Source organism: Callorhinus ursinus, unplaced genomic scaffold (assembly GCF_003265705.2).
Source record: "Callorhinus ursinus isolate GAN/ISIS: 27379988/994484 unplaced genomic scaffold, GSC_fseal_2.0 scaffold22, whole genome shotgun sequence".
Classification (NCBI taxonomy): Eukaryota; Metazoa; Chordata; class Mammalia; order Carnivora; family Otariidae; genus Callorhinus; species Callorhinus ursinus.
In genome coordinates, this window is record NW_027397084.1 from 1,450,930 (window position 1) to 1,477,518 (window position 26,589).

The 26,589-nt window shown below is 41.7% G+C and overlaps 1 protein-coding gene across 1 annotated transcript; it reads right to left on the minus strand.

Moving 5' to 3' along the window:
• Nucleotides 1–21,577: 21,577 nt before the first annotated feature.
• On the minus strand, nucleotides 21,578–23,623 carry LOC112837829 (DNA damage-binding protein 1-like; the record flags this gene model as incomplete). The annotated part of the gene is given in 2 exon segments (XM_025890399.2): nucleotides 21,578–22,047; nucleotides 22,049–23,623. Coding segments are annotated over 2 exon segments (1,854 nt in total), but the record flags the coding sequence as incomplete, so codon positions are not given.
• Nucleotides 23,624–26,589: the final 2,966 nt, after the last annotated feature.

Consider the following 26,589-nt stretch of genomic DNA (forward strand, 5'->3'; position numbering starts at 1 on the left):
AAGATCTTTATGGTCTACTTTAAGAACAAAAGGTGGGTACAGAAGAGTAATTTATAATTTTCTGCCTTTTTTGCAAGAAAGAGGGGAAATAAATATATTCTCATTTGCATCTGCATAAAGAATCTTGGAAGTATTTAAAAGAAGTTGATAAAAGTGCTCAACTGCAGAGAGCAGGAGGGAGTGGAGGGTAGCATATCAGTAGGGAAGGGAGTGCCTGGCTTCTTTGTTAAAGAGGAGGATAAAGATGTTGGTTAACTTTAGATTTTGTTGATTGAGTCAGGATAGGTTTGGTTATATATGTCGCAGTAACAAACACCAAAATCTCGGTGGTCTAACCACCAAGATTTTCTTTTCTTTTTTTTTTTTTTAATTTGAGAGAGAGAGAGCAGAGTGAGAGAGAGAGAGCATAAGCAGGGGGAAGGGGGGAGAGGTAGGGGCAGAGGGAGAGGAAGAAGCAGGCTTCTGGCTGAGCAGGGAGCCCAATGCGGGACTCCATCCCAGGACCCTGGGATCATGATCTGAGCCGAAGGCAAATGCTTAACAACTGAGCCACCCAGGCGTCCCTAACTACCAAGATTTTCTTTCTTTCTCCCACTAAATGTCCATTCCATCATGGACATACTGGGAAGTCTATTCCATAGTTCTGGGATGGGCAGAGGACCTAGTGTACACCAATGAGATGTGACAAAATATCCTGGAGCACTTCCGGCAAACATTTCCTCACTGTTGAGAGGGGTCAAACAGGAAGCCATCACTTCTGTGTCACAGGATGCTTAGTATGGGAGCCATGTTGTTGCCTTGGGAAGGGCAAGCTTGAGAGACTTACATATCTGACCTCCTGGATATGGTAGTGTTAAAAATAGAATGTACCTGGGTGCCTAATGATGTCAGTAAGCCACTGAATTGGCCAACTCTGGAGACTTCCTACCTCAGGATTTCTTATTATGTGAGATAATAAAATTTATTTTATAAGCTATTCCAAATTAGGTTTTCTGTTAGTATTTGTAGATGAAAACATCCTCATTTATAGGTTTCTTACTCGTTTTTCTTATTTTATTGCATTGGCTAGATCTCCCAGTGTAATGTTGTATAGTAGCATGAAAGCAGCCATCCCTGTCTTATTCCTGACTTAATAGAATTACCTCTAAAATCATCTCTAGGTATTATGATAGCTGTAGGTTTTTGGTAGGTCCTTTATTAAGATAAATTTCCTTTCTATAGATAGCTGCTTACAGGTCTTTTTTCATCCTTAATAGATATTAAATATCAATTATTTTTCAGCATTTATTGATATAATCAGATGCTTTAACCTGTGAATGTAGTGAATTATATAAACTTTTTTTTTAAAGTAGGCTCCACACCCAGCGTGTAGCCCAGTGTGCGGCTGGAACTCACAACCCTGACATCAAGACCTGAGCTGATACTGAGAGTCAGACACTTAACAGACTGAGCCGCTCCAGCACCCTGTGAATTATGTTAACTTTCTAAGTTAAAATTAGATTCGTGGACTTCTGTAACTAACCTCCTATAGTCATGGTAGATTCCTTTGACACTGTTGTATTTGCTTTGCTGAAATTTAAATAGGATATTTGCATCTATGTTCCAAGTGCAGTTGATTTTATTCAGTTTTGCCATCCATGGTTTGCTGGTCTTACAAAATGAGTCAGATAACTTCCAACATTAGAATAATGCCTATAACATAGAAACCATCTTTTTTTGGAAAGTTTTGTAGTACTCACCCATAAAACTCCTTAGGTTTATCATCTTTTTTTAACTTTAAAAAATTTATTAAAATGTAAGAAATAATATAACCCCCCATTTACTAACTCATAGCCAAAAATGTTTGATTAGTAACAATTATCATTTTGAAGCAAATCTCTGACATAACATCTATAAATATTTCAGCATGTATCTCTAAAATATAAGAACCCTTTTTAACCCTGCCCCCACCCCACCCACACTTTTCTTATTGCTTAAGAATTTATTTGTTGAAATAACTGAGTTATTTGCTCTGTAGAACTGCATACTGTCTGGATTTTGTCAATTATATCCTATAGTGTTGTTTAATTTCTTCATTGTCTCCTATTTCTTGTAGCAAGCAACCAATAAGAATTGTTCATTTGTTTTAATTATCACAGACTCTTTAATTTATATTTGATGTGTTTTAATCCAGTGCATGTATTATTTTTATTAATGCAAAATAGTCACCTTTAGCAGGAGGAGCCTCTCTATGTTGGTTCCCAAGTGGTTTTGATGCTCTCTGTAGTCTTTCCCTTTCTTGCTTCTGATAGGACAGCTTGTTCCGGGCTCATCTTGTACATTTCCTGCCCCTGACCTGGAATCAGCCTTTTCTCAAGTGAACCCTGATTCCTCTTAGTGGGAAATAATGTTTAGAGACCACTACTGAGGCACCAGGGATGCTCACTACTATTGGGTGAATCTGTTTTCTAGACTTTCCTTGAATTCTGTTTTATTTGTTTTAAACATACTCACACAGAGTTTCTTTACATTCATTTCTTCTTTGAATACCTTTTTCCATCACTTTGTTTTCAACATTCGTTTCAACACTTTTTATTTTATAGGTGTCTCTTGTAAAAGCTAGATTTTTAAAAATCCAATATAAGATTCTCTTTTCCTCCACAAACTTAACCCAATTACATGCAATGTGATATTGACACAGCTGAGCTCTCATCTTATTTTGCCTTTTCTACTTATTCTGGATTTTTTTTTTGTTTCCTTTTGTCTTTTGTAAGACTTATTGAATTTTCTTTGTCCTATTTTGTCCTTAAAATTTGAAACTTGTATCTGCTATGTCTTCCAGTGGTTACCCCCATTTATATGGATTTTACAATAAGTTTCACTGATTTCTTTAATAAGATACTACTTCATATGTCTCTGTGGGATTACATTTAAATTAAAATTCTTTTCTAGGTAAGTACATCCTCTATTAATTATTTGTGGATGGTAAATTTTCTGAGTCCTTGAATATATATAAATGTATTTATTTTGCTTTTACACCTGAATAATAGCTGAGTATAGAATTCTAACCATTTTCCTCTCAAAAATTTGAAGATACATTTCTATTGTCTCCTTGTTTTCAGAATGTTCTCATTGAAAATTCTGATATCAACATTTGTAGAAATGCTTTTAAGAATCTTTGGATGCTTTAAGGGATTCTCCTTACACCTATTGCTTTAAAATTTCACTCTACATATCTAGATGCAGTCATTTCTTTCTTTCTTCCTTCCTTCCTCTTTTTTTTTTTTAAGATGTAGTTATTTCTTTTCTTTTTTTTTAAGGTTTATTTGAGAGAGAGAGAGAGAGAGAGAATGTGGGGGGAGGGGCAGAGAGAGGGAGAGAGAAAGAGAAACTCAAGCAGACTCCCCCCACACTGACCATAGAGCCTGATGTGGGGCTTGATCCCAGGAGATCAAGAGCCAAAACCAAGAGTCAGGCACTCAACTGACTGAGCCACCAGGCACCCCAAAGATGTAGTCATTTCTTATTCATCCTACTCAGTTCCCAACCTGAAGACTTGTGTCTTTATTCAACTCTGAAAATTTTTCTATTATTATATTTTGAATTTTTTTTCGTTTTCATCTTTTCTGTTTTTTAAATTTTCTTCTGGAACATGTATGACTAGGTTTGGGAGGCTCTGGCTCTATTGTCAACGTTTCTAAACATTTCTTTCATACTTTCTGTCCCTTTATACTGGCACTCTGGGAGAATCCCTCGGCTGTTGTTTCTAGCTCACTAAGTAGCTTTTCATCTGTATTCATTCTGCTATTTCCTCTTCTTCTGAATACTTTTCATTCCTAAGATCTTGATTCTTGGTCCTTGGATCCTTGGTACTTGGTACTTTTTCATACTTCATTTTTGTCTCATGGATTCAATTACATTTCTTACCCCTGTGAAGATTTTAATTATATTTCCCTTAAAATCATCTTCTGTGACTTCTATTAATTGGTTCTTAGGTATTCGTCATGTGTTACATTTTGTGCCTCTCTTTGATGATGTATTAGTAATATGTGCCTCTGTGCACATCTTTTCCTTTGAGAGTCTCTGTTAATCCTGCCTGAGAAAGCTGTTTATTGAAACCCACTGCCAGTAAGCGTTGGGGAGATGCATACTTTAAAATAATTATATAACTACATTTTAATTATATTAAAAAGCATAATTTATGGTATACATTTTGAAATGGAATTGCTTAATATGTTTAGGGACAAAATCTATATTTTGGTTGAAAGAAGCTATATGCTATGGCATTAAAATGGGTAAAAATTGTTTTCATTGCCTAATGTTTAGGACTCTTGTATTTTAACTTAAAATAACTATTTTCTCTTTATAATTTTCATATTTTTTCCTAAATGAGGAGATGAAGGAGACTTTAGACTCTCATTTAAAATATTTCTCTGCAAACACATTTGGAAATGGAAGTTGACTGCAGACAATCATTATTCCTAGTAACTGAATTACTTCTTCCCACTTTTATTTTATTTTGTTTTAGATTTTAAATAATCTCTATACCCAACATGGGGCTCCAACTCACAACCCTAAGATCAAAAGTCACACGCTCCACTGACTGAGCCCACCAGGAGCCCCTCCCACTTTTAAAACAGGCTTTAGAGTATCAAACATGTTTTGATGTTTAAATTCATGTTATTGGAATGATGAAATAAATACAACTTACATATCTGGCAAGAACTCTTTCAAGGTAAAATATTTCAGAATTATAATTTTTTATTTTGGTGAAATACACGTAACATAAAATTTACCATTAGTGGCATTTAGTACATTCACACTGTTGTGTGACCACCACCACTATCTAGTTTCAGAGTATATTCATCACCCCAAAAGGAAACCCCATTCCCATTAAGCAGTCACCCCTCCCTCCCAGCCCCCAAAACCACTAATCTGCTTTCTGTCTTTATGGATTTGCTTATTCTGAATATCTCATATAAATGGAATGATACAGTATGTGGCCTTTTGCACTTAGCCTCTTCATTTAGTGTGTTTTCAAGATGCACCCATTTTGTAGTATGTATCAATACAGATTTATAATTTTAATGCTTCCCATTAACTTATTACATTTTAATATAACAGTATTCCTTATTCTTTCTGTTGTTAGCCTATAATCTATTCTGTATGTAGACTAAATAATACAACAGGAATAAAGACAATTTACAACCACCCAATAGGTTTCTTAGGTAATAGGGTCCATGGGGTTGTATTGAGCAGGATAACGACTGGGGGATTGTTTCACGATTTCCACTAACCCTGTCCGGGCACTCTGTCTCCACACACACAACCTCAGGTTTGTTTTTTTTTTCTAAGATTTTTATTTATTTCTTTGAGAGAGAGAGTGAGTGAGAGAAAGAAAGAGAGAGAAGGAGCAGGGGGAGGGGCAAAGGGAGAGGGAGAAGCAGACCCCCCGCTGAGCAAGGAGTCCCATTCCCAGACCCTGGGATCGTGACCTGACCCGAAGGCAGATGCTTAACCAACTGAGCCACCCAGGCATCCCTGTCTGTATTTTTCTTATTGATTTGTAGAAGTTCTTTATATATTCTAGATACTTGTCCTTTGTTGGATATAAGTACAGCAAATGTCATCTTCCTTGCTGAGTTGCCTTCTGTAGTATATTTTTTTGATGAACAATATTTTAAACTTTTTAAAGATTTTAAACTTTTTTAAAGAGAGAGAGTGAGTGAGAGAGCATGAGCAGTGGGGAGGGGCAGAAGGAGAAGCAGACTTCCCGCTGAGCAGGGAGCCCCATCCCCGGACCCTGGGATCATGACCTGAGCCGAAGGCAGACACTTAAGCAACTGAGCCATCCAGGTTCTCTCACTACTCAGTGTTAAAGGGCAAATGTTTTTGAATAACTAATTGAGCTACTTTTTACTTTTTGAAATTCAAACAAGTGCCATTGCTATCTTTGAAAAAGGAATAATGTTCCACATTCTCTGGAATTTCCTGGAATAATGTTCATGGATCTTACAGAGGATCACAGACACTTTATGGGACCCTCATGAGGTGGAATGTTTTGCAACCATTTAAACGTGATGCTCATGAAGTCAATTTATTACGTGAAAAATATTCATGATATAATGCCACAGGGGAAAGCAGTGTACAAGTTTGTAAGTATGCTACAGAAATGAGGAAAAGTGTAAAACTGTGAAAAAACACTTCTACAAAAAAGACAGAAAGGAAATATTCAAAATAATAACAATAACATGATGGATGGTGAAATTATGATTATATTTTTTCTATCTTAAATATCCCAAAGATCTGTAATGTGCTTATATTAAGTTCATAATTTAAATAATTATACAAGAAGAAAGGTACTAGGTCATGACCTTTAGCAACTTTCTGTTGAAGTCAACCTTGATTTAGTTCATCATAAAAGGACATGCAGACCCACACATACTTTATAGATAAAAATCTTGAAGTTACATGATTGGAAAATTACACAGGCACTGCTTTCTTTCTTTTTTTTTTTTTGAGAAAGAGAGAGAGAGGCCCATGAGCACTAGCGGGGAGACGGGCAGAGGGAGAAAGAGAATATTAAGCAGGCTCCACACCCAGCATTGAGCCCAATGTGGGACTTGAATCTCAGGACCCTGAGATCATGACCTGAGCCAAAACCGAGAGTTAGATGCTCAGCCGACTGAGTCCCCCAAGTGCCCCCACAAGGACTGCTCTTTAATGTTGGCTTTGGAAAGGTAACTGCCATGGGTTTGCCTTTTAGAGGCCAGCTCCTTTTGATGAGGCCCTTTTTGTACTTCATTAATCCCCCTTGGATGGCCTTAAATTTGACCAAATTCTGCTTTCTATATACTTCTTAAAACAAAAGCACAGAGCATTTTCTTCCAGTACCAGGCCACCCACTGTCATGTGCGTGTTGGGGATGGCGGGGGGAGGACACTGACATAGGTGTTAAGAGGCCTGAGGTCAAGGCTTAGCTCTGTGGTCTCAGCAAGTCAGACTCCAGGTCTGAACTTTATCTTCCTCAACTGCACCCAGGGGATGGGAGTCCTAGCTTCTACAGAGCTATGCTATACATGAGAAGGAAATTCTCAGCTATTCAAATGATCTCTCATTTCACGTAAGTAGGGACGCTCCAAAAATGTCAGACTCCTGCTATAATAGAAACAGCTGGAGAGCAGGAAAAGGAAGAAAGATCAAAAGTGGGCACTTGAAAATCAGCCTGGAGCGGGGAGGGCACTAGAGGGTGAATCTCAGGAGACCTGAGTTCCAGTCCTCGCTCAGCCACTGGCTAAGGGTGTGATCCTGGGTTAGTCATTTCCCTTCCTACAGGCCCAGTTTCTTCCTCTGTGAAATGAGGTGACAGATCGAAGGCCCCTTACGGTTACAAATCCTATTAATACATGACTATATCATAGGACAAGTGGTGCTAGTCATAGCCTCACTTGGTTCTTACAGGTCCTCATCCCTCATCGTTATTCAAGGGATTCAGTGCAATGTTGACTTTTTAATCTTTTAATTCATTCTGGTGTCATCCTTGAAGTAAATCAGAAGAGAAAATCCAGATGAATGTTCCCATTTAAACCAGTTTCTTGAGGCTGATATTTTAACAAACAATAAATTGATGAATCATGAGATGGTCTTGAAAGATAATAGACACTTAAATCTGCTCAACATTTTTCAGGAAATAGGCTGTAAATGGGGTAAGAAAAAATGTAAATGCATTCAAAATGGGGAACTGTCTTAAATAAAAATAACTACATTTTACTTTTAAATTAAAAAAAATCTGAAAGAGGACTTGGGATGGGTACAGACATAGTGTCAGGGATTTTCCTTTAGATCCCACAGCCAACTCAGAATGTGTTAAACAGAGCATTTTGGGAAATTTGCATCACAAATGCAGAATGGGGCAGGAGGATATGGAGACGGGTGACTTCTCCAGCCCCTTCTCAGTTGCGTGGTTTTCCTAATGGTCACACTCCGTGCTAAAACCAAGCCCCTCACCATCAGGAGAAGTTGGGGTAAGTGGGTGGGGGCCGAAATTTATCTTCCAGCTCAGCATCTGATTCTCCTCACTCAGCGGCAAGTTCTCTCCAAAGTATGCCTTACGTACTGGGAGTCTGTCCGTCATTCCTTCCTCCCTCCCTCCCTCCTTCCCTCCCCACTTTCTTCCCCTTCCTTCCTTCCTCTCTCTTTCTCTCTCTCTCTCTTTCTTTCTTTCTCTCTCTCTTCCCTTTCCTTTCTTCCTCTTTCCTTTCTCTCTGCCTCTCACCCCCTCCTTCCCTCCCTTCCTTCCTTCCATCCTTCCTTCCTTCCTTTCTCTCTCTCTCTTTCTTTCTTTCTCTCTTTCTTCCTCCTTTCTTTACCTCCTTCCTTTTTTTCCTTTCTTTTTTTCCACACCTTCTCCCATGAGAAATCTTCTTGACTATATCGTTCTGAGCTATAATGGGTTGAGAATATCCTACAGGTTTGAACCTTTCCAGGTTCGGTAAGCTTTTAGAGGATTCAAAGGCTCAAATGGAATACTTTCCAGCAAGAATTATGGCCACCAGCCTTGGTTGAGGGAATGTGGGGGTTTGAGAGGAGGGGGTATTTATAGGGTCTATCAGTCAGGGTCCATCTGCAAATAACAGAAACTATTTTGGCTAGTTTAAACAACCCTTTAATAAGGGAGTTGGGTGCTTACAAAATTGTTTGAAGGGCATGGGAAGAGCTTCCAGGAATGACTCCCTGGACCACGATGGTAGAAGTGGCTCACAAAGGGAGCTGTGGCTGTCAATACTAGTAAGCTAGGGAATCCAGAAGCTCTAGGGCCAAGTTGCTCATGTGTTAGTAGGCAGGGGAGGGACAGTAAAGTACCCTCCAGATGGAGAAGGCACTTTGAGAAGGTAAAACGAGGCAAGCCACTCCATATAGTTTACACAGAGTTTTATTTGGGGTAACTTACTGATGGTGTGGGGCAGTGGGGATTGGGCAGACAAACCATTCAGCCATTCTCCAGCTCCTTCTGGACCTTAACCCACAGGTTTTATAGAGCAAGGGAATCACTGTGGTGAGGTAAAATGTAGTTACCTAAGGTGGTACCATCTGTGCACCAGAGGATCTCTACTGGTCCTCTACAGTGGGCCATCTGTAAACCAGTCATACCCACTAATTACCCACAGTGGGTCTCCGCTAGTTACCTACAGTGATGCTTTTTGTGCAGCCCATTAGAGAAGATAGAGCAAGCCTCCTCACGTTCTGGTCAGGGCATACGTTAATTTCCAAGGGGCCTGGAATACATACCCCTGAGGGAGGTCATGGTGTGGGCATGAACATAAAGGAGGCCGAAAGATGGAGTTAGTGTTGTCAGCACTGCTATATCTTGACCTCCACAGAACTAAGGACCAGACCCTGAGACTACTGCACTTAGAAGAACGCAACTCATCTCTACTTGCATGCAAGCCGGCAGAAATGATGAAAAACAACAGAAGCATGGCCTCCCCCTCTTCCTGACTTTCAAATCCCAGGTGTGCTTCTTTTTTTTTTTTTTAAGATTTTATTTATTTATTTGAGAGAGAGAGAATGAGAAACAGAGAGCACAAGAGGAAAGAGGGTCAGAGAGAGAAGCAGACTCCCCGCTGAGCAGGGAGCCTGATATGGGACTTGATCCCGGGACTCCAGGATCATGACCTGAGCCGAAGGCAGTCGCTTAACCAACTGAGCCACCCAGGCGCCCCCCACGTGTGCTTCTATGATGGGCTTGGAACTCCGGCTGTCAAGGACTCCAGAAAATATGTCGTCTTTTACTTTTTATCTGAAGCATTTAGCAAGGCATATTATAAGGAGGTTGAAATAAGCTGAGTGAGCATATCTGTAATATTTGACATGAAAGGAGGGAGGGGGAACAACTTCATTTTCCCCAAGACCCCTGGAATTTCACTCTCATACACCAAGGCCAGCCATGAGCATCTTGTATATAAGAAACCATGCAGAGCATAAGGCCTTCTGGTGGGGGAGGACTCAGAGTATGGAGTATAAATCACTTCTGGCTACCTAGAGCTTACACTGTGTCATTTGAAAAATAGGAGCACATGCTCAGATTGGCAGGCCAACACTATATATAGTATATATTATATACGACAGCCTTTGAAAACAAATGCATTAAGGAATTTATAATTTGCTTTTTTAAAAAAATCTACCTTAGATGACATCAGTATGTAAAGGCTAGAGATAATGTCCAATTCACAACATCTCTTTGTTCTGAGCCTACCAGGTACCAAGAAATACTTTCATATTTCTTTTTCATTTAATCTTCATAACACATGAATTTGGAATTCTAGAGGTATGAGACATATTACATATATAAAATGGTTATTGGACATCCCGGAGGGGGTAGGGTGGTGGTAGAAACAGTACATGTAGTGGCAACTCATTTATCTTTCCTGGAGAAACGAGAATTGAAAGCAAGGTACAACTATGTAGAGAGGATGTCAGATTTCCAAAAGCAGAAATGTGTAAGAAAATTTAAATGTACATCTAACCCACCTGACCTTGGACTACTGGAGTTAATTCTAACTTTAAGTTAATGGTGCTGCAAAACAGTATCATGACCTTGGTGTTTCTGCCTGGTTGGGGTGTGCGTATGTGGTGGGGTGACAGAAGGATTCTGCTTCAAAAGATACCAAAGAGAAACTTTTTTTCTTCCACTGAAGAAGCAGAAAACCACTAGCCTGTGAGCACAAGTCATAAAACACAGATTTTATTTATTTATTTATTTATTTATTTATTTATTTATTTATTTATTTGACAGAGAGAGAGAGGAAGAAAGCACAAGCAGGGGGAGCGGCAGGCAGAGGGGGAGGGAGATGGAGGCTCCCCGCCGAGCAGAGAGCCCAACATGGGGCCCGATCCAGGGACTCCAGGATCACGACTCTAGCCGAAGGCAGAAGCCCAACCATCTGAGCCACTGAGGCGCCCCCAGAGCTCTCATATTAAAAGGCACATCTGCTACGACCAGCAGCCAAAGACTTAAGCCATATCTTGGGTAGAATGACTATAGGAAAGCATTTTTCAGAACCCTCTTGAGGAAATCAAAGGCTTTTTGGCAAAAAAAAAAAAAAAAGGTAAGTATTCTATGTTCATGGGAAAATATGTCAAAAATGGACAGAGGTCGACTTTTTGGTTTTAGGAGGTAGGTATTTTTTAATTTTCTATTACTGAAGTATAGTAGATAAGAGGTAGGTTTTGTCACTGAAGGGCACATACCACTTTCTTGTCCTTTTATATTTTTTAAATTGTCTATATTGATGCTATTAATAGTGTTATCTACTGAGTTTTTGTCTCTGTATTTTGTGTCTATTACCTCATTTATAGACATGTCTTATTATCATTCCCATTTTATACATAGAAGATGGAGGCTTAGAGAGTTTATCAAAGTTATACAAAAAATAAGCATGGACTCTGGGATTTTAAAGCCGGGCATGACTCCAGACAACCAATGACATCCTAGCATCATTAGAGTGAGCTGAGCTAATATGGATATGGGCTCATTTCTATCACAAATACATAGAAGATGCTAAATAAAATAAACTGAAATATATATTTAATTAAATATGCTTGAAAAAAGTAAAGGAAAATGTCCAAATACTAGGAATGAAGAGAACCATCAAAGGCAGAGCAGCCTTCAGGTGAACTAATGTTACAACAGCCCACAGGATTTGGACCTGGAGTTAGGGCCAGGGGTTGATGCCCATAAAGGGCAAAAGGAAGGTAGTGAGCCATGATTGCACTCTCTGCATAAAATCTAAGGTCTTCGGGGTGCCTAGGTGGCTCAGTCGGTTAAACTTCTGACTCCTGATCTCAACTCGGGTCTTGATCTCAGGGTCGTGAGTTCAAGCCAGAAAAAAATCTAAGGTCTTGAAGAATCCTTCCCTCAGAAATTGAGGTAGAAAAATTGCACACAGGCCCTGGAAATTGGCCAGGAAGCTTACCACTTGTCAAAGTTCTTAGATGTGGAGCAAAAATGTCATCCATGAGAAATCTAAACCCTAGGCCTATGTGTGTGCTAGAGTGGTCTAAATTAAACTACCTGCATGGTGCAAATTCCAAGATGAAAATTTGACATAAAAACTGGCTTAGGGCCATCGAGACACTTAGCATTCTAGCAGACACAAATTTTGAATCTGCTCCATAGCGATAAGCCACTATCCAGAGCTTCAGAGATTCCCATAGGAAGAAACAACCGTTGCTGAAGATAAGTTCACAAGAAATTACAAGTATCTTGCCATGTTGGTAAGAGAGTAAAATCATGTCTGGGATTTAAAGAGTACAAATTGGTTTGAACTGGAAAACAAAACAAAACAAAATGGCAGCTCTGCCAAATTAGGTGAGAGGGTAGGAGGACTATATACTAATACAGCCAGATGGAGTTAACAGGAAATGTTGCTACTCGCAGGGTCAGGCAGCCTCTATAAAGTACCACAATGACTCTTTGAGTGACTACTGCTTTCCTACCAAACCCCCGGATCACTTTGCCATACCCTTCTATTGCTGGGGTACCCTATTGCTAAACCACCTTCTCCTCATGAGGAGAAGCACCCTCCTTCTCCTCATGATAGCACCCAATCCCTAGTTAATCTGCATTTCTCCTAATACCCCCTCAGTAACAGCAACCAATCCAGAATAGATACCCACTTCCCTTAGCATCCTCAGATTCCTCCAGTGGGACCTGAACCTTACAAAAGATGCTCCCCCACTCCTCTTGTGGAGTAACATTCCACAGTTCCCCTGGAATGCCCTCTCTTGCTGCATTGAGTCAGTAACTGATATGGGCAGACTACAGCCTTGCTCCTGGTGGGTATGTAGCTGATTAGGCTTTATCAATAGAGAGTTTGCAGATGCAAGAAACAAAAAAAATTGGCCCCTCCTCAAAAGTCAAAATAATAGAAAATCTGAAACTATAAATCATAAGCAGATTTTAAATGATGAAGATAATAGTAAAGATAGCTAACACTTACATAACACCGTTCAAACCTCTTCACAGAATGGGAATTCATTCAATCTTCCCAAAAACCCTGCGAAGTAAATACAATTACTTTCTCCGTTTTACAGAGGAGATGTTAGGGAATTTACCCATGGTCATACAACTATCAAGGTAGCAGAGCTGGGATCTGAACCCTAGCAATCTAGTGCCAGAGCACATGCTATTCATCACTACAAATGAAAAGCACCAGGACACTCTTAAATAAGAACACGCAGGTTTGAAGGAAGAACCAAATCAACTTTCTAGAAATAAAAAAATAGAGTCACTCAGTCATTCATTCACCAAATATTTATTGAGCCCATATTATATGGCAGACATGGGCTCTGGGAACATTGCAGTGAACAAAATAGACAAAAAGCTTTGTCTTAACAGAGGTTACATTTTAATGATGAAGACAGATAATAAATACAGCATATGAAGTAGGGATACATGCTAAGGAAACAAAATAAAGTAGGGAAGAAGGGGATAAACTATCAAGAGGGAGTGGGTGAAACTTTAGATAAGGTATCCAGGAAAGCCTCCCTGAACAAATGAATTTTATTCAAGACCTGAAGAAGTGAGAAAGCAAACCACAAGATGTGTAAGGAAGAACTTTCCAGATAGAGGAAACAGCCAGAGCAAAAACTCTGCAGGGGGAATCTGCCTGGTGTTTTTAAGTAACAGCAAGGAGCCCAGTGTAGGTGGGAGTGGAAAAAGAGAGAGGGAGCTTGAGGGAGAGAGAGAGACAGAGAGAGAAAGCAATGGGAGGTGAGCCCAGGAAGTAACAGGGGGCTGGATCATGCAGGGACTTGCTGATCACAGTAAGGACTTTGGTTTTACTGTGAGTGACAAGGGAGTCCTAGTGGGGTCTCAGTAAAGGGAAGTAAGGATCTGGCTAACATTTTGGCAGGATCGCTCTGGCTGCCATATTGAAAAGAGGCTGTAGGCAGACTAGTCAGGAGGTTATTGCAATAATCCAGGCAAGAAATGACAGTGATTTGGACCAGAGGGGGCAACAGTGAAAATTGTGTAAAAGTGGCCAAATTGTGGGGGCACCTGGGTGGCTCAGTCAATCATCCAACCCTTGATTTCAGCTCAGGTCCTGATCTTGTGGGATTGAGCCTTGTGTCAGGCTCTGTGCTCACCACAGAGCCTGCTTGTCCCTCTCCCTCTGCTCCTCTCCCCACTCACTCTCTCTCTCTCTCTAAAATAAATAAATAAAATATTTTTTTTGGTGGCCAAATTCTGGATCTATTTTTAGATAAAATCCATAGGATTTGTAGTATTTACAATGTGAGACAAAGAGAAGTGATAAAGATGATCTGAGGAGTTCAGCCTGAACACCTATAATAACAGTTACCATTAACTGAGATAGGAGGGAAAAAAACCACTGCAGAATTTGGGAATGAAGATCAACAGCTCAAATTGCAAACTTCTAAGTGGAGAGGTCTCATAGCCAGCTGGATATATATAGGTCAGGAGTTTAGGGGAGACGTCTGAGCTGCAGATATAAATTTGGAAGTTATCAGCATATCTACGGTATTTGAAGTCACAAGACTGATGACTTCATCTGGAAAGTGGTTTAGATTGTGAAAAAGAGAAGAGGTTCAAGAACCGAGCCCCAGGGACTTCATCATTTAGAAGTAGGGACGATGAAGAGGAACCAGCAAACAAGACTGAAACAGAGCTACCAGAAATACAGGAAGAAAACAAGATGAGTGTGTGTCTTCAAAGCCAACTGAAGGAAGTTTTTAAGGTATACAAGTCCATAAATGGGTTCAACAGCAATTTAGACCCACATGAAGTTAAAATTAGCAAATTCAAAGGGAGAGATAGAAAGATGAAAAATAAAAAAGACTGATTACAAGAAATGAAGGATAGAATGAGGACATTCAACATGTATTTATTTAGTGAATGACCAGAAGGAAAGAATAGAGAATGCAAAAAGGTGATATTTAAGAAAATAGGAATTTTCTATAATTAAATTTAGAGAGACATTAGTGTTGCAGGTTGGATTCTGGGGGAGGTAGATTGAGACAGAGGTTGGTGAGCAGGAGGCTTACTTCTGGGATCAACACCAGTGGAAGGGATGAAAACAGGACCAGGCAGAGGGAGAAGGGGAGGGGAGCTGCACTGCCATCTCAACGAAGACTTCACTCACCTTCATGGGAAAGATGACCAACTGTCCTGGTTTGCCCGGGATCACGGGATTTCCCAGGACGCAAAATTGAGGGTTTTCAGAGACACGAGTCCCTGGCAAACCTGGGATGAATTAATCATCCTACGATGGGAGCTGGGAAGCTAAGATGGACCTTTAGAACTGTCCCATGTGGAGACAAGAGGGCTCGCTCTTTAAACCCCTGCATCAACCAATCACTGGATGCAGGCTGCACTCAGGAAGGAGTGTGATGTTGTGGGTGAACCAGCCCTATTCAGCTGACGGCCATTCCCAGAGAGGGGCTGATATTGCCCCTTGTCTGCTGGAAGTACCTCCAGCTTCTAGCAGCTGGAGGATTAGGATTAGGTCCTTCAGCCCTGAAGAGGGATCCAGGTGGTGCAGGACAGTGTCAAACACCCTGAGTCTTGGAGCACCTGGGTGGCTCAGTCGGTTGAGTGCCTGACTCTCAGTTTCGGCTCAGGTCATGATCTCATGGGTTGTAGGACTGAGCCCCACATTGGGCTCCCCGCTCAGCAGGTAGTCTGCTTCAAGATTCTCTCCCTCTGCCCCTCCTCCCACTTGCACTCTCTCTCTCTAAATAAATAATTAAATAAAATTAATAAAATAAATAAATAAACATGAAAATATAAAAATCATTTTAAAACACCATAAGTCTTTCTAATTGAAGTAGCAAATTGAGTCTTGAGCAGAATAAATAAACACAAATCCATACCTAGACACATCATCACGCCTGCAGAACAATATAGACAAAGAAGAGAGAAATCCAACCAAATTGGAAATACAGGTTGTCTACAAAAGCACAGTAATTACTGAGAGCCTCCTCCTTATCAGAAATAACAAATGGGAAAAGAAAATGAAACAGTACCTTCAATGTAGTGAGGGAAAGTCATTGTCAACCTAGAATTCTATATTCAGCTAAATCATGTTTCTAGTCTGAGTTCAAAATAAAATAAAGACATTTTCAGACAAGGAAAAAACCAAGAGAGTTCACTTCTCATGGACCCTCAGTGAAAAAATTCCTGAAGAACATTCTCCAGTAAGATGGTAGTTGAAGGAGTGGGATACAAGGAGCCGTGGTGAATAAGAGACTTTTAACTCTAAAGAACAAACTAAGGGTTGCTGGGGGAGGTGACGGGGAATGGGCTAGATGGTGATGGGTATTAAGGAGGGCACTTGTGATGAGCACTGGGTGTTATACGTAAGTGATGAGTCACTAAAGTCTAGTCCTGAAACCAAAAAAAGGGGGGGAGGCATCATGACTTTAAAATAATTATTTTTCTCTTAAAAAAAAAGAAGCAGTGGTTAACAAACAGGTAGATTGGTAATCTAAACCCCAGCAAACACTGACTATTAAAAATTACTAATTTGTGTGGGGAGGTTTAGAAACAATATGGAAATACATTTTAGGCACCAGTAATATGGAATGTGGGAGAGGGGAAAAGGTGTTAAATCGTTACACGAGCTTGCATTTTTTAGGAAGATAGCAATACCAATTAATTTTGTAATTTGTTATGTCAAAATTACATATTAAAATGCTAAGTGTAACTCCTAAAAGAATAAAAAATAGAATACATAATTTCCAAGCCCATAAAAATAAAAAGGGGAACCATAAGAAAATATTAATACAATAAAAACAATTTAGAAAAAGAAAAGGCTTGAAAAAGGAAAAGCACAAAAAGAGGACAGAGACTTAAACCCAAATAGATTACTAGTCCCAATAAATGTATTTATTTCTCTTTTTAGTTTTTTTCCAACAAATTTAAACAATTAAATTCAGCTGTTAAAAGACAAAAATTCTCAGACCAGGAAATAAAATCCAACCATTATGTTCTTCTTAAAGAGACAAATCTGGGGGTGCCTGGGTGGCTCACTCGGTTAAGCAGCTGCCTTCGGCTCAGGTCATGATCCCAGGGTCCTGGGATCGAGTCCCGCATCGGGCTCCCCGCTCAGCAGCGGAGTCTGCTTCTCTCTCTCCCTCTGCCCCTGCTCGTGCTCTCTCTCTCTCTCTCTCTCTCTCTCTCTCTCTCTCGATCACTCTCTCTCAAATAAATCAATACAATTTTTGTAAAAAATAAATAAATAAATAAAGAGGTAAATCTGAGCCATGCCTGGGTGGCTCATTCAGTTAAACCGCCTGACTTAGGCTCAGATCATGATCTCAGGGTCCTGGGATTGATCGGAGCCCTGAGTCGAGTCAGGCTCCCTGCTCAGTGGGGAGTCTGCTTCTCCCTCCCCCTCTCCCCACTCCCTCTCATCGCCCCTCCCCTTCCCTGTGCTCATGCTTTCTCTCTCTCTCTCTCAAATAAATAAATAAGATCTAAAATAAAAATAATAATAATAAAGAGACGAGTCTGAGACATAATGATATAAGAATGTTCAAAGTAAATAGATGGCTGTACCTACGCCAAGCAAATGCTATAGGAAGGACAGCTGGTGTGGCAAAAAGCATTATTAGAAATTAACTAGACTTCAGCTTGCAGCAAAGATGGACACAACTCACCTGAAACAACTAAAGAAGTGGGCAGATATTTGAAACAATGGTTTTTCACACTTTGGACATCAGACGGCACAGATAGTGATCCCTGAGAGGGGAAACAAATTTGGCAAGCTGTATGATTATTCCGGTTTAGGGCCTGGAGAGTTTCCAGGACATGGCACAGGCAGGGAGAATCCTGGCAAACCCATGGTCTCCCTGAGATGAAGAGGGAAGTCTGGGAGTCTGAGGCAGGGAGGCAATGCTGCTATGGTTTGCAGGCATAGTCCTGGACAGGAGAGAATTGCACACAGAGAAAGACAGTTCCAAAGATCTGCGCAGGTTCCCCCTCAAGTCTTCAGCTGCGTGCTCATCAGCATATGAATGAGAGGAAGCTACCAAAAATGACCCAAAAGGAACAGAGGGAACAATCCAGGGAGATAACACAGGGCTAGGAATAGTTGGATTCCCATCAGACAAAGTGGAAAAACTTGTAATTCATGGAACATTGAATAATCAGGATACTACCTCAGTAATGGGGAAAAATCAGCCCTAGACTAAAGACTACTGGAGTCCCACCAAAGCAAGCTTAAAAATAAAAAATCCTGGGGTGCCTGGGTGGCACAGTCGGGTAAGCATTGACTCTTGGTTTCAGTTCAGATCACGATCTCAGGATCGTGAGATCGAGCCCCTCATCGGGCTCTGTTGCTCAGTAGGGAGTCTGCTTGAGATTCTCTCTCTCCCTCGGCCTCTACCCCTCCCCCTGCATTCTCTCCCTCTCGCTCTCAAATAAATAAATAAATCTTAAAAAAAATAAAAAATCCTTAAAAGGATCAACTGTTCCCTAGTAATTTAACTGTGTCCTAGAACAAAGCTTGAGAACATTTACAGAAACACAAAACATCTAGCATCTAACAAGGTAAAATATACAATGTCCGGAAACAAATCAAAACCTAAGCCCAGCATGCAAAGAAGCAGGAAACTACGACCCGTAATGAGGAGAAAAGTCAATTAATAGAAACACATCATCCAAAAACAGCACAGATGACAGAATTAAAGATAAGGACACTACGTTGCTCTAACTATATCCCGTAAGTTCAAGAAGGTGGAGGAAAGAGCATGATAAGCAGAGACATGACAGATCCCCCCAACAAGACCCAAATTGAACCCCTAGAGATAAAAACTACAATGTCTGGGACAGGTTTCACTGGATGGTGTGAGCAGCAGACTGGCCACTGCTGGAGATAAAAGAGAGTTCATTAGAATGTTATAAAAATCCTGAACCACCATGCACCTAACAATGGAGTCTCGAAGTATATGAAACAAAAATTTACAGATCTAAAGGAGGATCTGATGACTTCATGACCATGGTGAGAGATTTTTAACATTGCTTTGTCAAATTCTGATAGAAAGGCAGAGCTTTAAATTAAAACAACAACAAAATGGGGTGCCTGGGTGGCTCAGTCGGTTAAGCGTCTGCCTTCGGCTCAGGTCATGACCCCGGGGTCCTGGGATCGAGCCCCACATCGGGCTCCCTGCTCAGCGGGAAGTCTGCTTCTCCCTCAGCCTCTGCCATTACCCTTACTTGTACTCTCTCCCTCTGTCAAATAAATAAAATCTTTAAAAATAAATTAATTAAATAATAACAAAGTATAAATTAAAAATATAAATTCAAGGTAAAAATAAACTGGCATTGCAGGTCATATATCTTCATGGACTGAGACATTTGTCATCTACTGTGAGCTCCCCGAGGGGCAGAATTCAGGATTGACCCCTCAGAGCCTCACATGGAGCCTGACATATTTTAGTTTATCAATAAATATTTATTGATTTATTATTTTAATTCTAAATAGCTAAAACATTTGTAAGGCCATAGAGCATATAAATGCAAAATTAACAAGCTTGAATTAATGGATATATATAAAAGTGCACCTAACAACAAATGGAACATACATTTTTTTTTAGGATTTATTTATTTATTTTAGAGAATGAGAGCAGGGAGAGGCAGAGAGAGAGAGAGAGAGAAACTTTAGCAGACTCTGTGTTGAGCACGGAATCCAACCTTGGGCTCAATCACACCATCCTGAGATCACGACCTGAGCCCAAACCAAGAGTCTGACGCTCGAGTGACTTCACCACCCAGGCACCCCTCATACATACTTTTTTCAAAACCATGCGAAACATCTGTGAAACTCAACCATAGAGTAACTATTAGACAATGAAAATGAGCTATCATGCTGTTGCAGGAGAGTCAAACTGTAACTTGTTTTCTTGCTATGTAAATAATGAATTCAGATACTTTTGACGGTCCTTGGAAATACAGTTATGAACCCTGTTTTGCTTTCTGGGAAGTTGAGGAGGGCGCAATACTTCTCTCTCCCCTCTTCAAGCTGACAAGCTACTATCACTTCATAATCAGAACATAGCAGATCCTAAGAGGTGGTTTAAACTTCACAATCAGAGAATGTAAGAATTCAGATCAAGTCTCTGTATGGATCTTCACCTTACTGATAAGAGGAATATAATAATATTAACTATAATATTATACTATATTAACTGTATAATAAACCGACATTCAGTTCTCATTTCATATGTGGCTCTTATAAACTCCTCCATCAAAAAGCCCATTAAAGTGTCAGTATTGTTAGCTGTCTGGGTTGATTTCTCTTATCTGATGATAGGCAGGAGTCTGGTGCCCAAAATAGTGAAAACAAAATAGACATCAGTTCTTGTAGAATATTGCCTTTAAAAAAAAAACACCTTTGGGGAGCCTGGCTGGCTCAGTCAGTAGAGCGTGTGACTCTCTTTCTTTTTTTAAGATTTATTTATTTATTTGAGAGAGAAAGAGAGAGAAAGTGAGAGAGCACAAGTAGGGGGAGTGGCAGGCAGAGGGAGAGGGAGAAGCAGGCTCCCCGTTGAGCAGGGAGCCCAATGCGGGGCTTGATCCCAGGACCCTGAGGTCATGACCTGAACCAAAGGCAGACGCTTAACCGACTGAGCCACCCAGGTGCCCCAAGTGTGTGACTCTTGATCTCATGAGTTCAAGCCCCACATTGGGTATAGAGATTACTTAAAAATAAAATCTTAATTAAAAAAAATTTTTTAACACCTTTATTGAGCTATAATTCATACCATACAGTTCACCCCTTTGAAGTCTATAATTCAATATTTGTAGTATATCCAGTTTGAAATCATCAAAGCAATCAATTTTAGAATATTTTCATTACCCCCAAAACAAATTCTGTACCCATTAACAGTCGCTTTTCATTGTTCTCAGCCCTAGTCAACCCCTAATCTACCCTCTGCCTCTATAGATTTGCCTATTCTGGACATTTCATATAAATAGAATTATACAATATGTGGTCTTTGTGACTGGCTTCTTTCATTTAACATAATATTTTTTTTTTATCTTTCTTCTTAGATTCTACTTTATTTGGTAAAACTCAGAAACTAACAACCAATTCACGGTCCCCAACTCCTTCCCTCTGAAGGAGGCAGCTCCCCAGAGACAAAAAGGCTATGGCGGCTTGGGTATCACCCACCATCTCCAGGTTTCAGACTCGGGCAGCTCATGGCCTGGTGGTCAGGCCTCCAGACCCAAAGCTCTCAGGCAACAGAGAAAGCAAAAGGAAGCTCTCACTTCAGAGACAATGAACCCATCCCGCCCCTCTTCCCCCCTACCCACAGCATCCCCGCACCCTCAACCTAAATAAAAAGATAGCAGAGGACAACGCATGAGTGTGAGAGACGCACGCACGCACGCACACACACACACAGCACAGCACACACACAGAGCTTCCTTTCAGCCCAAGAGCTGCAAAATCCCTCCCTGGAAGGAGGACAACTGGCAACACCAATCAAGGCTTGGTGTCCAAAGTGATGGTTGGAATCCTCTGGGACTGGTAAAAATCCAGGGAGAAAATATTCCACCTTCACCCCATTCCCAGGTCTCCAGTGAACTGGTTTTAGTTCAAAGAAATCCCCATTTCCACACAGATAGACTGTGGCTTCTGGGACAGCTAGCTTAGGGAAAGGCTTCCCACAGCCGAGAAGACAATGGTGGGGGAGGGGAGCAGGGCAGGAGAGCAAAGCCTTCGGGGAGGGCCTGGGAAAGGGGCTACCAGCCCTGGGCTAATGGATCCGCGTCAGCTCCTCCACAACCTTGATCAGGTCATCTGCTGTGGCCTCTCGCTTCATCCCGCTGCCATCATCATACTGTAGGTTTGCCACAACCTCCTGCATCTTGGGCCGGCTGATGTCCAGGAAACTCTCGATCAAGTCTCCATCGATGAAGCCCATGGCTGGTTCTGTCTTTCGCTCAGTATGAAAAGATCTCCAGAAGGAGTGCTCAATCTTGCCCACACTCTTGATGACTTTATTGAGCTGATTCTGCATGTCCAGCAGGAGGTTTGTACCAGCTCCCTGACAGCGAGGTCACCAGCCCGATCATGCCGTTGACTGTGCCAAAGAGCACCGAGCCCTGCATGGGGGTGGACGTCTCGCCCAGATTCTGCGTGACCAGGGAGCCATGGCAAAAGACGTTGACGAACTCGCCCAGGTGGAAGAGACCAACTTCCTGGAGGTGTTGCCGCTCCTCGTCAGTGGTGGCAGCGCTATCCTTCTGACACACAAACAAGTTAAAGGCATTTTCAGCCCCCAGGAAATTGTCATCATCCAAGATTTCCACAGCACTCATCCAGTTAGGATTAAAGTCTCGAGCAATCTCTTCAAAGTTCCCCTCCATGGGCTTGTAGGCAAGCAGCAGCACTGAGCGCATCAGGTCGCCCACCAGGATGAAGTCGCCCTTGGTCTTCAGGTAGAGGGCCATGATGTTGTTGTAGTGATTGCACTCAGTACGAAGCTCCTTTTCTGTTGTCCACTCATAAAGCCGCACCGTGCTGTTGATGCTGGCTAACAGCTTGCCGTTGAATTCCACCATGGAGTACACGGCTCCTTTCACTTCCTTCTCGGCCACGGTCTGTAGTTTTCCGTCAGAATACTGAAAGACCACGATTCGACCCTGCTTGGGCTCCGCCTCTTCAGGATACACCATGGCCGTGCCCACGATGAAGTACGTGTTGGGGTCTTTGCCCAGCTTGCAGGAGACCAGGCTGAGGGCATACTCATTCTGCAGGAACTGGTGGGCATGAAGCACTTCGAAGGTGTGCTGGTCGATGATGAGGAGATTGTGCACCTCCACCTCTTCTCCAAAGGAGGTCTCGTGCGGTGCCGTGCTGCTGGAGAACAGCTTGCTGGAGCTGACGCTGCTGGACAGGGCCTGGGTGCTGGCACTGGGCCTCAGGGCCGTTGTGCCGCCACTTGTGTCCTGGACTTCGATCCGGCTGGAGAGGACCCTGAAGCACTGGGACACTTCCTGATAGCAGATCTTCCTGGGAGACTTGTAGAGGGGAACTGTGCGGATGTGCAGCTTCTGGATCTCATCGATGGTGCCAATGGTGAGGGTGCTGTTGTTGGCCAGTGCCAGGCTGTCAGGATAGCCATCAGAGTTGAGGGGACACATGTAGTTGACTTCCTTGAGGTTGACATTGGAGAAGACCAATTTGTGGTTGCTGCTGTAGATGACAGTGGGGCGGTCAGAGCAAGCAAAGACGTTGGTAGTAGAAAGAGAACGGAAAGTCCTCAATACCGTGGGCTGGGTGCCCAGAGTCACCTTCTTACGGTCGCTCAACAGGCCTGTCTCAATGTTGAGCCTGAAGTAGAAAAGCACCCCATCTCCCAAGGCACAAAGGAGGTAGTGGCTACTCTCAAAAGTGGTCATCAGGATGGAACGAGGAATGATCTCTCCACCCAGCATCTCTTTGTGCAGTAGCTCAAAAGAGGGCAGCTTCAAGATACGCGCCGAGATGTCTGTCCAGAGGCCAATGGCACAAAGAGGGGACAGCCCATTGCCGTCCCCCAGTGGGGTGATGTCCAAGCAGGCCACTTCATGTTCCATCTCTGTGTGGCTGAACAAAGAGGAGTATGGCCAAGGAAGGTAACATAATATTTTTTTAAAGTTTATTTTTGTTTAAAAAAATTCTTTTAACTAATCTCTACACCCAATGTGGGGCTCGAACTCACAACCCCAATATCAAGAGTCACACGCTGTACGTACTGTGCCAGCCAGGCACCCCTACATAACATTTTCAAGGTTTGTTCACGTTGTAGCATGTGTCAGTACTTCATGTCTTTCTACTGCCAAATAATACTCCATTGTATGGATAATACCGCATGTGACTTATCCATTCATCACTTGATGGATATTTCGGTTGTTTCTGCTTTTCAACTATTATGATTAGCGTTGCAATGAACAATCCTGTACAAGTTTTTGTGGGGACGTACGTCTTCATTTCTCCTGGGTATGTGGCAATGGAATTGCTGGGTCACATGCGAACTCTACGAGGAGCTGCCAGACTTCTCTCCAGCGCAGCCGCACCATTTTGCATCCCACCAACATTTTTTAAGGGTGTCGATTGCTCCACATACCTGTCAACACTCGCTATCATCTGTCTTTGACAAGTGAAGCCGTCATGATGGGTGTAAAGAGCTATCTCACTGCGGTCTGAATATTGCTTTACTGAGGCTTATTTCTGATCAGGTATTTTGCAAGACAAGTTTAATTACTTTGCTACAAAATGCATTGTTATTAACCTTGTTTATCCACAAAAATAATCAGGTTTGATATATGAAAATGGAAGGTATTTGGTTACCTATTACCATGTGACAAACCACCACAACTCAGGGGCTTAAAATAACAACCATTTTATTAGCTCTCATGATTCTATAGGTTGACAATGATTAGCTGGGTGATTGTTCTGCTCTGTGTGATATCGGCTGGTGCTACAGTCACCTGGGGGCTCGACCGCATGGGACCATCCAAGATAACTCATCACCATGTCTGGCACCTTCTTGGAGATGGCTGGCAGGCTGGACTCAGCAGGAATACTTGGGTGGCTGGGACTCTTTCTCTCTCTACCTGCCCTTTCTAGCAGGGTAGCTGGACGTCATACCTGTTAATACAGAGTTCCCAAAAGTCCAAAGTGGAAACTTTGAGACCTTTCGAAAGCTTAGGCCTAGAACTGGCTCAGCATCGCTTCCACCATATTGTATTGCTTGAAGGGAATCTGGGCCAGTCTAGACACCCAGGCATGAGTCTTATAAGGCACAGATCCTGGGGGCCATCTTTGAAGTCTGGCTACTGCAAAAAGAATAGCTCACTCACGTAATAATATCAACAAATGTTCTAATTTACTAACATTACTGTTACGTGTTTTCAATGTTTAAGGCATTTCTGGAATCTACTATTCAGGACTTTTTGGGAAGCAGGAAAGAATTAGGTTTTGCAAGATAATCTAAGAAAACATCCTCCCCCACCTTCCAGATTTCTTGTTTTCTCATGTGTAAGGGAGATCCAAAAAGGATCATTCTTACAAAAGAAGCTAGAGAAAAAAAGACCCCCATGGCAGCTAAGAAAAATTTTGCTCTATATGGAAACTGTCGATCATTCCCATTGTCAAAGCACACCTTCTTCTGATGCTTTTGGAAGATTGCCCTACCCACCATTCCACATGTTAGATTATTTCTGGATGTGCATGCTTGTATTTCCCAACACGGTCCACCCTCCCCCATGGGCTCCACTTTGAAAGGAAGTAGAGGCTCCATGCTGCAGGATTTCAGACCCCAGTCCTAGACAACACACCCTGAAGATGTTCTGCATTTTACATTTGGAGGCACCTTGCCAGTATCCAATCCAAAGGTAAATTGCGATTTACTATTTTAAAAGCACTCACTAAGTCCCACAATGTTGCTGACTCCTGATGAAGTAGGAAGCTCCCATCCCCAGAAGCGTTCATACAGAACAGGGTCACCTGTCACAGCTGCTGTAAGGGTTTGGGGAAGTTGGAAAAACCCTAACAAATTCCAGGTCTTATTATTTTAAACCTGTTCAAAGTAGACAAAGCATTGCCCACTAATGAAATGCTCCATTTCTAAAGTCAGACAGATCTGGATTTATAACCTAGATTCACCATTCACCAGCCATATGACCCTTGGATGGGTGGGTCATTTAAGACCTGTCAACCTGTTTCCTGATCTGTACAATGGGGATAATAATATTACCTATATTTAAGGTATGGGTCCTACAGTTGATCCAGAAGGCGTGCAGGTGCTCCAGCCTTGGACCAGGAGCCTTCACTTCCAAGGTCACAGATTCCTCTGAGGATCTAATGAGAGCAGTGGGTACTCCTTATTTCCCCAACCCGTGTTCATATGATGAAAATGTTGCTACAAATTCATGGGATTCACAGACCCCCGGTTGCCCATCCATGGTTCTTCTAGAAAGTTCCAAACCCTGGCTTTAGACTAAATACAACAGCAAGAAGCCCACAAAGAAAAGGCAGCAACTCCTCCTTATGAAAACTATAGCAGCTCCAAAGGCAAACATGCACTGTGTCTCTAAGAATCTCAGTCTATCTTTGATGTCTGGAAGTGTAATCTTCTGAGGCTGAGCTGGCTCTACACAAATCTTCCCATTTTGTGGCTTTAAGAACTATCTTGGGAGAAATAAAATTTAATAAGCAACACATGACCATCTTACCTTTAACAGTTTAGTCATCTTTCTACAATCTAAATAATTTTTTGAGAAGTTCCCTGAGGAAAACCTAATTTTATTCTTTCCAGAATTTCCCCTGGATCTTCACTCTCTGTTCTCCCACATAGAGACTAGAAGGCACAGATAGATTGAGAAGCTGAAGTTGGAAGCCAGGTCTGTCATTAAAAAGGAGGAAGGCAACTTTGCAAATTTTCAGGTTTCTCACTCAAGCCCTGGCCTGAGTATTACCTAGAGGCTTACCAACCTATGAGCATTTATTTGATGGTGTAAGGCTTGGAAATGCTGAGTGCCCACTGCATAAGGAGACCTGGTCCTATGGCAGATGGGGAGAAATATCAGGT